Raw genomic sequence first — 13247 nt, forward strand, 5'->3', positions numbered from 1 at the left:
GCAGGCAGACACAACGGTACCCAAGCATGCACAGCCATATTGGACAGCCCAACACCGACTCGGGAGGCAACACACACACTCCCACTCCCACACTCCCTCTCTTCAGAAACAGATTTAGACCCTCTATGAGAAAACAAAATAAACAAGAGGCAAACACTCGTCTCCCAATTCCGCTCTTCCAGCTTTACACCTCTCAGCTCATTACTTCACGCGTGCCAGGAGCTCCGTCTCAAACAGAAACGTTCACTCTTTCAGAAGAAACCTTTTTATTATTTTTTCGAAGAAAAAAAGCCATATAAATATTAGAGTATAAAACTTGCGTGAGATACAGGAAGAGGGTGGGTAGGAGCTACGTGACTATGCGAAAGAGAAGCGCTTATAGAAGGAGTCAGTACGGGGGAGGGGGTCGCCGCAGCGCGTGGACACAGCACAAAGCACAGCACGGGCCGCCGCAGGCAGATTCAAGGACAGACGGCTGCGCGCAGCCCACCGCCCGCTGCCCACTCGCCATCACGTAAAAGCACACCGCACTACATACACTATTGGCTATTCTACACCAGCCGAGGGAGGGGGCTCTACACTACTTTTAAGGGCTGGGGTGGGGTTCTCTTGCAGCCGGGCTGGATGAACCGGACTGCAGGGCAGAAGTGGGTGGGCAGAGGAAGGTCTTTGCTCAAGGAGGCACTGGGGGACTTTAACCAGGCTCTGGCCACTAAGGGGTGGGCTGAGGGCCTGGACAGTGGCCTTCACAGAGAAGAAATGGCACCTGGCAAGATGAAGGACCTATGTTTTGAGTAGTACAGGGACCCTGTAGAAAAGCCCCGCCTATCTACTTGGTTCCTGCTGTAGTTCTTTGCCTCCCAACCCAGGAACTAAGAATGGCCTTGCTGGGCTTCCCTTCCTATCAGGGTTCCACAGTGGCTCCTCTGGAGTACCCAGCACCCACAGAGGCCCCTCTGACCTCTCCAGGGGACCTACTCCTAAACCCAATCAGAGCTTCCTTAAACTGAAATGCCCATTTAAATTCATTGGTCCTGATAGCTCAGCCCAAAGCTGCCTGCCCCGGGCTGAACCCTATATGCGGGGGCCTAAGGGTCCAACCTGGTGCTTGGTTTATGGCTGGAATTTGGAGATCTGGCCAGTACTCTGGGGACATACAGAGCCTCCTTTAAGACCCTGTAAACTGATGGGCCAAGCTTTGTTCATCCTCTCCCCATCCATATACACAAACTTCCCTTCTTTAGCTTACCACCCCCTACTGTCTCAGAACATGCAATGGAGTCTCTTGTTTGAGGAGGGGTGGGGAAAAAATCACAGCATGCAGTGGAAACATCAAACAATGAAAAACAAAACAAAAGACTGGTCCCCAGGGCCTCTGGAAGAGGCTTGGTAGCAAAATGCCTTCCCTAAATCTGGCAAGCATCATCAGTACCACAGGGATGCTGACAGTACGGTGTCCCCCAAAACGTGAACATTGGTCTTAGGATCTAGAGAGGTGAAAGGACTCTCACAATACCATGCTTTGGGGGAAGATTGAGAACTGAAGGAGAGACCAAGAGGTCATGATGCCTTCCCAACTCTACGGAACTATGACCCTTCTTAGATCATGTGGTACCTCAAAACCCCAACCACCTTACTCAAAAGAGGAACTTTGAAGGAGCAGGATGAGGTGGGGTGGAGGGAAGCAGGGGATGGATGGGCCTGACTGATTTGGAAGATGGAGGAGTCCAGCTGTAAGAAAGGGTGTGTGACAGTGGTTCTTGGTGTCTACACTAACCCCATTACCCCCATGGGTACAGCAAATTGATTGGATGGGGGTTCCCAGCAGAACTCCCTTTGCATATTCAACCCCTTGGGGGCAGAGAGAGGGGGTATTAACTGGGCACTTGTTTCTGTTTCCCAAGGGGAGCATGGCCTTAGCCCCTACCAGTATCCTGGGGGTGAGCCCTGAAATTCTGAGATCTGGGTACAGGTAAGGAGAAGCTGGGTTGGTTGGGGAAGGAGGCTGTCCTATAAGGCTCTAGGCCTGGCCTCCACGTTACTTCTTCTCCTTCTTGCCGGACTTCTTCTTGTTTCCATTGCCACCCGCTGGGGTCTTGCCATCCCTCTTGCCAGGTGCATTGGTGAGTGTGGCATTGCTGCCAGGGATGTAGACGTTCTGGCGGTAGTCGGGCACATGCTGCAGGGTGAACTGGGGTCCATAGCGGGCACTCAAGCCCATGGTGCCAGCGCCTCCTCCCAGGGTGGAGCTCCCATCAGCAGCTTCTGCAGAGAGAAGAAGGTCAGATCATCAGATGAGGGCAGTGACTCTCGTCCTACAAGCAGTTACTCAATGCCTTCAAAAATACCCTGAAGCTGACCATGATGAACATTGGGAATACACCATGTAGTCTGGATCCACAAGGAGTTGAAGGTACAGGTTAAGAGTGAGAAAGCCTAGGTTTGATTCCCAACTATTTTTCTTACTGTGATCCTGGATAAGTCGATCTAAACTCCCTGTGTTGCCTCGATTTTCTGAGCTGCAAAATGGGGGTAGTAATAGTATCCACTTGTTCTGGTTTGGATGAAATCTAAAACTAGAAAATATACATGAAGTACCTAGAATGGTGCCTGGTGCTTGGCCAATGCTCAGAATATGTTGGATAGTATTTCCCTCAGGGCTAAGACCCTTGGCTCCCAAATCCTTGCCCTAGCTAGCCCTTCTCCAGGGAACATCTAGCTTCCACATTAGACCATGGTTGGCACATAATCCTTTTCTTCTCCAACCATGCCCAGCACAGAGTAGTGAATCAGAAGTTCTATTATCGGGAGGAGGGACTCTTCCAAACATTCACGTCTTGGAAGCATTTGACGGCCTACTCTGTGTCAAGCGCTTTGTTCCATGTTTCACATGCAGCCTCAACCCAACACCCAATGAGATATATGGGATTATCCTCATTTTTCAGGTGAGGGTTGAACCAAGGCTGAGAGAAGCCCAATACCTGACCTGAAGCTTGGTCTAAGTGTATCTAAGCATATGCTGCAGGCTACAGCTACTCCCTCCACCACTGCCACCAGCTAGGATCTTATCCCTGCTCTGAGGGCAAAGGAGGTGAGAGGAGAAGATAGGGATGAATCATGCACTAGGAGAGTGAGAAGATGATGACTTGGGGGACCACATTAGGTATAGCAAAGATAGACAGAGGCTCAAAATGTCTAAGCTAAATGACATCTGAAAGTGCAGCCAGCCCAACTGTTTGCTGCACAAAAGAAGAAACTGATGTCCCTAGCTCAGCATCTCAGAATCTGCATGGTAACAGGAGCTCCAGGTGACTTGTAGGTACTTTAAGGTTAAAGCACATTAATAATTATCATAGGGTTTTTATGAGGATTAAATGAGATAGTGCTTCATCCAAGCTTCATCCAATGCCCAGGATAAGTGCTTAATAAATGTTAGTCACTGCTGTTGTCATACCATCATTGTTTCACTCATCTACACTATTACTCTCTCTGGCTGGGTGGAGGGTGCTGAAGGGAAACAGGAATTTTACTCTTTGGGCTCACTGCTGAAAGACCCCCGAATCCTCTGTGGCAGGGAAAGAGTTAAAACCCCAGGAATGCCCAGCCGGGCTGCCCGGAGAACTTGCCTCTCAACCTCCCTCGGCCCCCACCCTAGACCCTGGAAGCCTGAGAGAGTGACTAAAGCCGGAGAGGCTGAGTAATCCTCGGATACCAACCAGGGATTGAGAAACAGGAAATATTTTTCAATGCCGGGGAGAGGGGACAGGCATAAGAGGAGGAAGAACAGAGATGAGTCTTTCTGCCCTCCAGGCCCAGGACTGGGTTTCTGCAGCCTCCATTTCAAGTTCCAAATCCCTGGAGCTGAGGGCCTTCTGGGGGCAGGGACAAGGCTAGGTGGGAAAGAGCAGCTGCCGGCTTCCTTCTCTCCTTCCCCACCGGTCCCCTCCCCCAGCCCTTTCATTGGGCTGACATTTCCCTGTTTTCCCTAATTAACTCCAGGAGGGAACTGAGTCCCCAGACGCCTGCCCCCTCCCCTCCAGCCGCCAGCCCCCAGCCACTTCTAACCTCCTCCAGCCTGGGAATGGAAGCGGGGGAAGGGCCCAGATCCAGCTTCAAAGAACCAAGATTCCAGAGTGATTTAGGGATAGAAGGAAGGGGAGACCCAGGAGGTGCCAGAGAGCAAAAAGAGGAGTGTTTCAACTGCACTGTCCACAGAAGAAAAAGAGGAAGAAATGCAGAGAAACAGGGATAAAGGAGGCAGAACAGAAAGAGAAAAGGCACTTCACAGACTCTGTGTGCACCCAAGATCTCTGAGAAGTATCCAGAATGGTGAAAATGTCAGAGCACGCTCCTGCCCACCTTGTGGGGAAAGGAGATGGGGAATCCAACATGTATGAGACAGAGACCGACACTGGAGTTCTGTCTGGCAAAGCTCTGCCGCGAGGAGCTGCTGATCTTAGCTCAGGCCTGTTTGCTCTTCTATAATCTGAGGGGAAGAAGTTGCATTGCCAACTTTTACCTTCTATATAATCAGTTCTCCTAAACTCTTTCTACATCCTTCCCCCAACTCCCAGACCCACACTGGGCAAGGACCAGGATTTTCTCTTAGTCTAAGATGAGAGAGACTTAGAAAAGCGTGGCCTGAGGAGGCGGGGTGACTGATGCTGACTTCTCTCCTGGGCTAGCCCCACCACTGCCCAGTTACCATCCTCTGACCCCACCCAGCCCAGGGCTGAGGCAAAGACTCACAGTAGCCACAGAGGCCTGAGGAAGCTGCACCTGAGCTGGTGAAGCTGCCAACTGCAGCCTCCTTTGGAACACACATCCCCCAAGGATCCCCCTACTCCTCTCTCTCTGTATCTCTCTCTCTCTCTCTCTCTCTCTCTCTCTCTCTCTCTCTCTCTCTCTCCCTCTCTCTCACTGACCCTCAGCAGCCCCACAAGCCTGGCTGGGCTGGGCTCCAGGAACCTCTCTGGTTCTGGGGCCAAGAAGTGGGTGTGAAAGTGAGAGCGCTTGACCCTGCCACCTCCCTCCTAGGTCCATTCCCCAGGGCCCAAGGGCAGCCTTGGGTCAGGACCTATGTGGCTTAGAGAGGTGGAGTCCTGACAGGGGAGCGTGCGCTGCTATGGCCCTGCTCCAGGGAGAACTTCTGGGAGGGTTTTGGGCCATAAATACTGTTTCCATTTCTGTTTTTAACATCTGGATTTAGGCTAAAAAGCCAACTTTCTGGCCTTAGGGCTCAAGGCCACAACAGCTAAATAGACCAGTTTACTTCCCTCAGGGGCTGGACTTGGCATCTCCCCAGAGTTGCCTGCCTCTTTCATACTCAACAGCTGGCCTCTCTAGGATTACAGCCCATCAGACCTGGGAAAGCTCTACCCCAGGGGGCTGGCAGCCCCTACCACCTCTTCCTTCCTAGTCCTTTCATCAGCCACAGGCCCAACCCTACTTAACCTCACAGACATCTAGAGTAGGGTTGCCAGAGAACAAAAATACAGGGTGTCTAGTTATACTTGAATTTCAGATAAACAATGAGTAATATTTTTAGTAGTCCATCTGATGCAACATTTGAGATAAACGTATGCTAAAATAGCACTTGTTGTTCACCTGAAATTCAAATTTAACTGGCCATCTTTATTTTAAAAAATATTTATTTGGGGGCTGGGGTTGTGGCTCAGCAGTAGAGCGCTCGCCTAGCACGTGCGAGGCCCTGGGTTTGGTCCTCAGCACCACATAAAAATAAATAAACAAAATAAAGTTTAAAAAATTATTTTTTAGTTGTAGTTGGACACAATACCTTTATTTATTTATTTATTTATTTTTATGTGGTGCTGAGGATCGAACCCAGGGTCTTGCATGTGCTAGGCAAGCGCTCTACTACTGAGCCACAATCCCAGCCCCTTAACTGGACATCTTTTATTTTAAACTCTAATCTGGGAGAATAAGGAGGAGTTCAGCCTCTAGACATAACCAGTTAAAAGAAACTGAGGCTGGATCTAAAGGCAGAAAGTCAAAGTCACTGTCATAGAAAGAGAATGAGCTTGGGAGTAGAGCTGGGTTAGAATCATAGCTGTGATCAAAACTGTGCAGCTCAAAACAGGAGCCCCACCCCAAACCCACACCCACAGAAGAGTGACATTTCACACCCCTCCTCTGTCAAATGTAAATCATCAGGTCTGCCTTGAAGGGCTGGTCAGGCGATTAATTGACATGAGGCACTTTGAGTTTAGTATGTGCTCTGGACCATGGTAGAGATATTATGGTTTCTCCTGGTTCTCTGCCCACCTATCCTCCAGATGTGCTGGAAGGCAGGACATAAGCCAGTGCCTTAACCCTTGTAGGCCCACATTTGCTGCTAAAGAAGCTAGCCGTTAGTAATAGGCATTCCTCTAATACTGCTTTTTTCCCTATAATGGGCCACTAAAGTTAATATTTAATCAATGGTAACCACTATGTATTCTAAGGACTCTGCCAATCCTGTGCTGAGGGCCTCCCTTACATTTGGCCTTCACAACACCACAATTATTAATATTTTGCCCATTTCAAAATAAGTGAAACTGAGGCCTAGAAGAATTTACCCAAGGACTCACAGCTAAGTGGTGGCACCAGGGTTTGAATCCAAACTGACCTGCTTCCAAAGTCTGTGCTCTTAAGAACTAATGATATTATTCTACTTCCCTTGCTCAGGACCCTTGTGGTTTTTCAGAGACAGCCACCATTGACTGAGTCTCTATTACATGTGAGGCTCTTTGTTAGCTTTGTGGGAAAATCCTAGTACTGGTCTAAAGGTGGGGGCAGCAAGAAAAAAGGAGTCTTTTTCTCTCTGCTGGGAATATCCACACCCACTGTCACTGATGGAGGGTTTGCATATGCCGGGTCCAGTCCTCTACATTTTAATCTTCACAATAACCCTTTGGAATTACTGTTCCAATTTTTCTTGGCTGAGGAAACTGAAATTTAGACAGATCAAGGAAACTGATCAGTCACAAGGATGGTATGTGGCAGAGCTAGGACTTGACCTAGGCTATCCCCGTCCAGAGTTAGGCCCACATCTCCTCAATGGATTGTTATAACTTGTTTACTCCAGGCACCAGAACCCCCAACCCCTCTGCTGTTCTTTAGCCTGGAATCAGGTTCTTTCTGACCAGCTGCAAGACCTGGAAAAACCACACAGGATGATATCCAGTCTCCATCCCTGGTGGCTGTGGGAGTCACCTCCAAGCCCCACATTTCCCAACCCACCATACACATTGGCACCACTTACCGCTGGCGGAGGCCAAGATCATGGCTTGCAGCATCTCTGTGTCAAATTGGTTGTTGGGCCAGGTGCCAGTTTCATCACCATTTTGGGAGCTGGGGAGAAAGTGGGATGGTGAGCAGTATCCCCAGCCTGCCCCATTCATGCCCCTCCTGGCCTGTTCCCAGGGTTCCCAAATGTAGTACCCTATCCCCAATCCATGCCCAAGACCTGCTCCTTTGAGTGAGGTAGGATTGTCCAGTCCTTCAGAAGCCAGATCTCCACAAGACAGTCACCTATACCAGCTTATCTATTGTTGCAGATGTAACTAATAAACTGCATCCCCTCTCATCCTTCATGAAAGGACACTGTTTACAGTCAGAGCAAGGAACACCAGACCCTCTTGGGAGGACAGAGAAAGAGGGAATGGGAGAGGAGGTCCCAGAGCTCAGAAAGGGGTAGGAATCCAAGAAAACCTAGGGGAGATGCAGGAGGCCTCAGGAGACCCTGGAGCAGGGAGAGAGACATTCTGAAAACTCAAATAAGGTTCCTTCAATGACTTCCTAAGTTCTCAGAATAAAATCCAAGGGCATATAAGAACTTGTCTCTTATATTTCACGAGAACACCCACCTCCTGCTCTATTCTCTAATACTCTATCATCAAACCTTTTATCTGGAACTTCCCTGTTCCTCAGGTTCCCACTTGCTGCAAATCCATGGGCAGACCCTAATTCCTAGAGTGCCAGCTCACACCCTTTGCCTTGGTAACATGAATAAAATGTACCTGAGGGGTATTAGGTCAGAGCCTGCTCTGAGGTAGCACAGTCACCCTTTTGCACCTAGACAGAGGTGCACTCTACCACAGTGACCTCAGCGAGGTGGGGACTGTGTCTGCCAGCTTCTTACTGAAACACAGAACATGAAGCCTGGCATTTGGACCTAATTAGGATTCCTAGAGGCTCTGGATATTGAAAAAAACATGAACATCCATAATTTTTAAAAATATTAACTATAAAAGAACCCTAAAGAATTCCAACATAATTTAGATTCCTCCCACAGTGATAATTTCCAGCTTTTTTAAAAAATATATTTATTTTCAAGGATCAAATTATCTCAATTTGTGGGGGTGGTGGGATGGGGAAGCAGCCTAGCATACACATGCAGTCTGCCTGTTAGGTAACTATTGGCAGCATCTGGCACAGAGAAGCTCCTCAATAAATAGTTGTTGCCTGTATGAATATATAGTAAAGAAGTCAGGGGACCTCATAGGGATAGATTCCTTTGAGGTAAAAAGAAGGTTCCTTATGGGAAGGGCTTCAGGGCAGACCTTAAAGCTATGAAAGTGAATGTGTAGCGGGAGGGGGGTATTGATGCTCATGGTGGAGTGAGCACCACCAAGAACTTTACAATGTTTGCAAGTTCTGTCCCTGCTTATAATTTCTCCTGATCTGGGACTCCCCATCCCCAAGTAGGTAAACTCCGTGTAAGGCTCAGACAGAGCACATAGCTGCTGTGTGTCAGTTCTAAGCCATCACAACAAACATAAGGTTAGAGTGGAGGGCAAAGCAGGAATCTCATTCCTCCCTTTCTAGAGTGGGAAGAGTTGAATTCTGTGCCCACTTACTCAACAATATTTATTTTATTTGTCTCAACAAGTATTAATTCAACAACTATTATGGATGTTCCAGACACTGGGCTAGGTGCTCATGTGGTAGACGTGAGCATGAAAGAAATAGAACCTCTTTATGGTGCTCGTGGTACACATTGAGAGGTTGATATTAAATGATCAAAAAATAATTTAATTGTAATCATGGCAGTTGCAATGGAGGCAAAGAACAGGAGGCTACCAGAATATTTAAGGAGAATCCTGACCTACTCAGGATGAGGGAGCTCAGTTATTTTAGGCTTCTTCAAAGAAAAGATACCAAATTTAATTCTGAACAAATTATCCAGGTGACTTGTAGAAGAAATGATTGAAAAGCACCACTTGGTAACTGCTGATATAAAAACAGATTCAGGCAAGGATCATTAGGGAACACTAAAATATTAAAATTGGGTGAAGGGCTGCTGCACATCTCAAAGTACCATCCACAGATTACTTATTAATCACAAATATTTGAAAATATCTTTATAAAGCAGAGCACAGTGGTACCCTCCTGTAGTCCCAGCTACTCTGCAGTCTGGGACAGGAGGATTGCTTGAGCCCACGAGTTCAAAGCTAGTCTGGGCAACATAGAGACCATCTCAAAAAATAAAAATACATAAAAGTATCTTTATAATAGAGCGATCTGGGGACATGGCTTTCACCAAGTGAACAAACTTAGCATCACTGATAATGGGACAAACTAACATCAAAGGATGCCCAGCGTGATGCTGCAGGGAGCAGAACATCACCCATGAATACCCTACCAACACTGCTTAACCTGAATCTGACCATGAGAAAACAACCAGCAAATCCAGATTGTGGGGCATTTTAAAAGACAATTGGCTGGATTTTTTTAAACTACCTATGTAATCCCAGTGGCTTGGGAGGCTGAGGCCGGACAATCATAAATGGAAGGCCAGTCTAAGCAGCCCAGCAAGACCCCATCTCAAAATTAAGGAAAAAGTAGGGAGGTGGGGATGTGGGTCATTGACAAAATGCCTCTGGGTTCCAGAGGAGGAGGGTGGGGAGGGGGCGAGGAAGAAGAAGCAAAAGAAGGAGGGAGGCTATTCTAGATTAAAAGAGAAGGACATGGCAACCAAATGCAATTCATGCTCCTTGAATGAATCCTGCATTTTAAAGAAAAGATAGAATAAAAGGTCATATTGGAGTTGGGTGCAGTGGTGCACACCTATAATCCCAGCGGCTCAGGAAGCTGAGACAGGAGAATCACGAGTTCAAAGCAGCTTCAGCAACGTGAGGTGCTAATAAGCCACTCAATAAGTCTCTAAATAAAAACACAAAATAGGGCTGGGGATGTGGCTCAGTGATTGAGTGCTCCTGAGTTCAGTCTCTGGCACCCCCTGCAAAAAGGACATATTGGAAATATTTATGAAAATCTGCTAGTAGACTGTGTATTATTGTATTAATGTTTAATTCCTCAAATGTGATAATTTCTTTGTGGCTTTATATAGGAGTTCTAGGAGATATATATTGATGTATCAAATGTCATGATGCCTTCAACTTTTATATAGGGATTCAGAAAAAATAATGCATGTGTTATGTGTGTCTGCATGTAGAAAGATGAAATAAAGGTGCAAAATTTTAACAGTTGATTAATCTAGGTAAAAAGAGTAAGAGTAAAGGTATTCAGATGTTCATCATACCATTCCTTCAACTTTTTGATAGATTTGAGACATTTCAAAATTAACAAGTTGAAGGGTAAAAATAACTCACCTTAGGAGAGGTGTAGTGTTGAGAGATAGAACTTTCTAGGCAGAGAGAGTAACCCTTCCTAAACCTCTGAGGAGCTTGGAGAATTCAAAGGACTATGAAAGAGTCACTGTGGCTACCACAGGGGTATCAGTCCAAGGTGGGAGAGTAGACACTAAAGATTTTGGTCTCATCCTCAGAACTCTGGGAAGCTGCTAAGGTATTTAAAAGGGGATTTGCCATGATAGGATTTATGTATGTATTTATTTATTTGGTACCAGGGATTGAATCCAGAGGCATTCAACCACTGAGTCACATCCCCAGCCCTTTTTTCTGTGTTTGAGACAGGGTCTTGCTATGTTGCTTAGGGCCTCACTAAGTTACTGAGGCTGGTTTTGAACTTGTGGTCCTCCTGCCTTAGCCTCCTGAGACACTGGGATTACAGGGGTGCCCCACTGCTCAGTGGGATTTGTATATTTAAAAATCACTTTTGAAAGTAGCAAGTATGGAGTTTCTCCTGGAAGGACAGGAGCCCAGAGATGAGGTCTCAGTCACCTGTCTCCATGCAAATCTAGCAGTCCTCACTTCTAGCTTGACTGAGCAGCTCTCAGGCAGGGAACCCAAGTGAAGGGGCCTATAATGGGCATTAATTGGGGAGAGCAGGGAAGGAAGGCAGCAGGGAGGAGAGTCTGGCTTAGAGGAGATGGCAGGGGTCAGACACCACAGGTTAGGAGGACAGTCCATGGTGTTGAGGGAATAAAGATGAGTAGAAGGGTGGCCTGGAACCATGGGCTGGATCATAAGGAAGTTTCTTGGGAACTGGTTGAAGGCTAGAAGCCAAACAGGTGGCAGGCCACCAGATGTCTGATGCTGGACAAGAGATGAGCAGAGAGGGAGAGACTTCTTTTTTAGTCATTTAATGAGAGCTCTGTTTTCTGAGTACTGGGCCAACTAGATAATGTATTTATTATCCACTTCATCCTCAGACCCCCCCAGCAGATAAGAGTTATGATTATCCCTGTTTCTTGGCAGAAGAAATCAGGGTTCACACATCCTTTCCAAATCACACAGCTAGAACCCAGAAAAATATACTTAGGTGAATTATATATTCATGCTTTTTGACTGAACAAATAAAAACCTTCAGAGACATACGTATGAAAATGTCAACTTGTCATTAAAAAATAAATAAAAGTAGACCTAATATGAGTGCAAAGCTGGGTTCTTATATATAACCACAAACCAGGCTTCAACAAGGAAGCCCTGGAGCCCCAGCAGTAGATGTAGAGGTCTCTTTAAGGATTTTGGGAAAAGTTAAAAAATGGAGAAGATAACTACATTTGATTGATCATTTTCTAATCACCTGCTATATGCCAAGGTCTGTGACAGGTCCTAGAATTTTGAGGTAAAAGATAGATACAGTTCTTGCCCTAAGGAGTTTGTATTCTGGTATGCTGGGGGAGGGATATGAGGGAGTATCTCATAGGCTGGACTATAATAAAATACTCCCTGCATCATGCTCAAAAAAGTGAGAAATCTGGGAAAGTCATCCCGACAATAGTCTGGATTTAACTGTGTTTAAATGTAAATTCAGGACTGGGGTTGTGGTTCAGTGGTAGAGCACTTGCCTAGCACACAAGAAGCACTGGGTTCAATCCTCAGCACCACATACAAATAAATAAATAAATAAATGTACTGTGTCTATCTACAACTAAAAAGAACAATATTTTTTAAAAATGTAAATGCATGTGTATTTTTTAACATAGCATCTGAAAATACACATACATGTACATATGAGGGGCTATTATGCAACGATTAAATCACTTTGCAGAATTTTTATGGACATGGGGAAATTCTCCTGATATATTGCAAAGAAGAAAAAAGGCTATAATAGTGGTACACAGAATGACTTTATTATTATTATTATTATTATTATTATTATTATTATTTTATTTTTTTTTTGGTACTAGGGATTGAACCAGGGGCACTTAAGCACTGACCCACATCCCTAGCCCCCCCCCCCCCTTTTTTTTTTTTGGTACTGGGGATTAAACTCAGTAGCACTCAGCCACTGAACCACATCCCCAGCCCTATTTTGTATTTTTTTTAGGGACAGGGTCTCACTGAGTTGCTTAGTGCCTTGCCTTTGCTGAGGCTGGCTTTGAACTCTCAGCCACCTGGGCCACTGGGATGGGCATGCACCACTGCACCCAGCTCCAGCCCTTTTATATATTTTATTTAGAGACAGAGTCTACAATAAGTTGCTTAGGGCCTTCCTAAATTGCTGAGGCTGGCTTTGAACTCATGATCCTCCTGCCTCAGCTTCCCAAGCTGCTGGGATTACTGTGCTCGGCCCCTAATTACTATTTTAAAAAACAGTAAGAAAAGCTGGGTTAATGCTGGTAATCCTAGCAACTCAGGAGGCTGAGGCAGAAGGATGGCAAGTTTGAGGCCAGCCTCAAGTTGCAAGGCTCTTGAGGGACCTGGATTCAGTCCCAGTACCCCCGCCCCCCCACAAAAAAGTAGGAAATATACCAGCTGATTCAGAATGAAAGTTCTTAGTATTCTCTAAGTGTCAACAAGTTTGTGATCATGGGACTTTCTAGAAAAAAAATGGGTAATGTCAGTATAATCAGGAAAGAGGATCAAGGGAGGCTT

The 13247-nt window shown here is 46.3% G+C and overlaps 1 protein-coding gene across 10 annotated transcripts in view; it reads right to left on the bottom strand.

Annotated features, from left to right (window-relative positions):
* Window positions 1-249: 249 nt before the first annotated feature.
* LOC143399805 (protocadherin gamma-C3) overlaps window positions 250-13247 on the bottom strand; it is a 94631-nt gene continuing 81633 nt past the window's right edge. For all 10 annotated transcript variants that reach the window (XM_077109471.1, XM_076856827.2, XM_077109469.1 and 7 more), the window contains 2 exons: window positions 7265-7353; window positions 250-2265 (listed from right to left, as the gene is read on the bottom strand). In XM_077109471.1, the coding sequence (XP_076965586.1) occupies window positions 2039-2265; window positions 7265-7353 (316 nt within the window). In that variant the 3' untranslated portion in view covers window positions 250-2038. The remainder of the gene's footprint in view (window positions 2266-7264; window positions 7354-13247) is intronic.

The sequence above is a fragment of the Callospermophilus lateralis genome, chromosome 5 (genome assembly GCF_048772815.1).
Source record: "Callospermophilus lateralis isolate mCalLat2 chromosome 5, mCalLat2.hap1, whole genome shotgun sequence".
In the NCBI taxonomy this organism is placed as follows: domain Eukaryota; kingdom Metazoa; phylum Chordata; class Mammalia; order Rodentia; family Sciuridae; genus Callospermophilus; species Callospermophilus lateralis.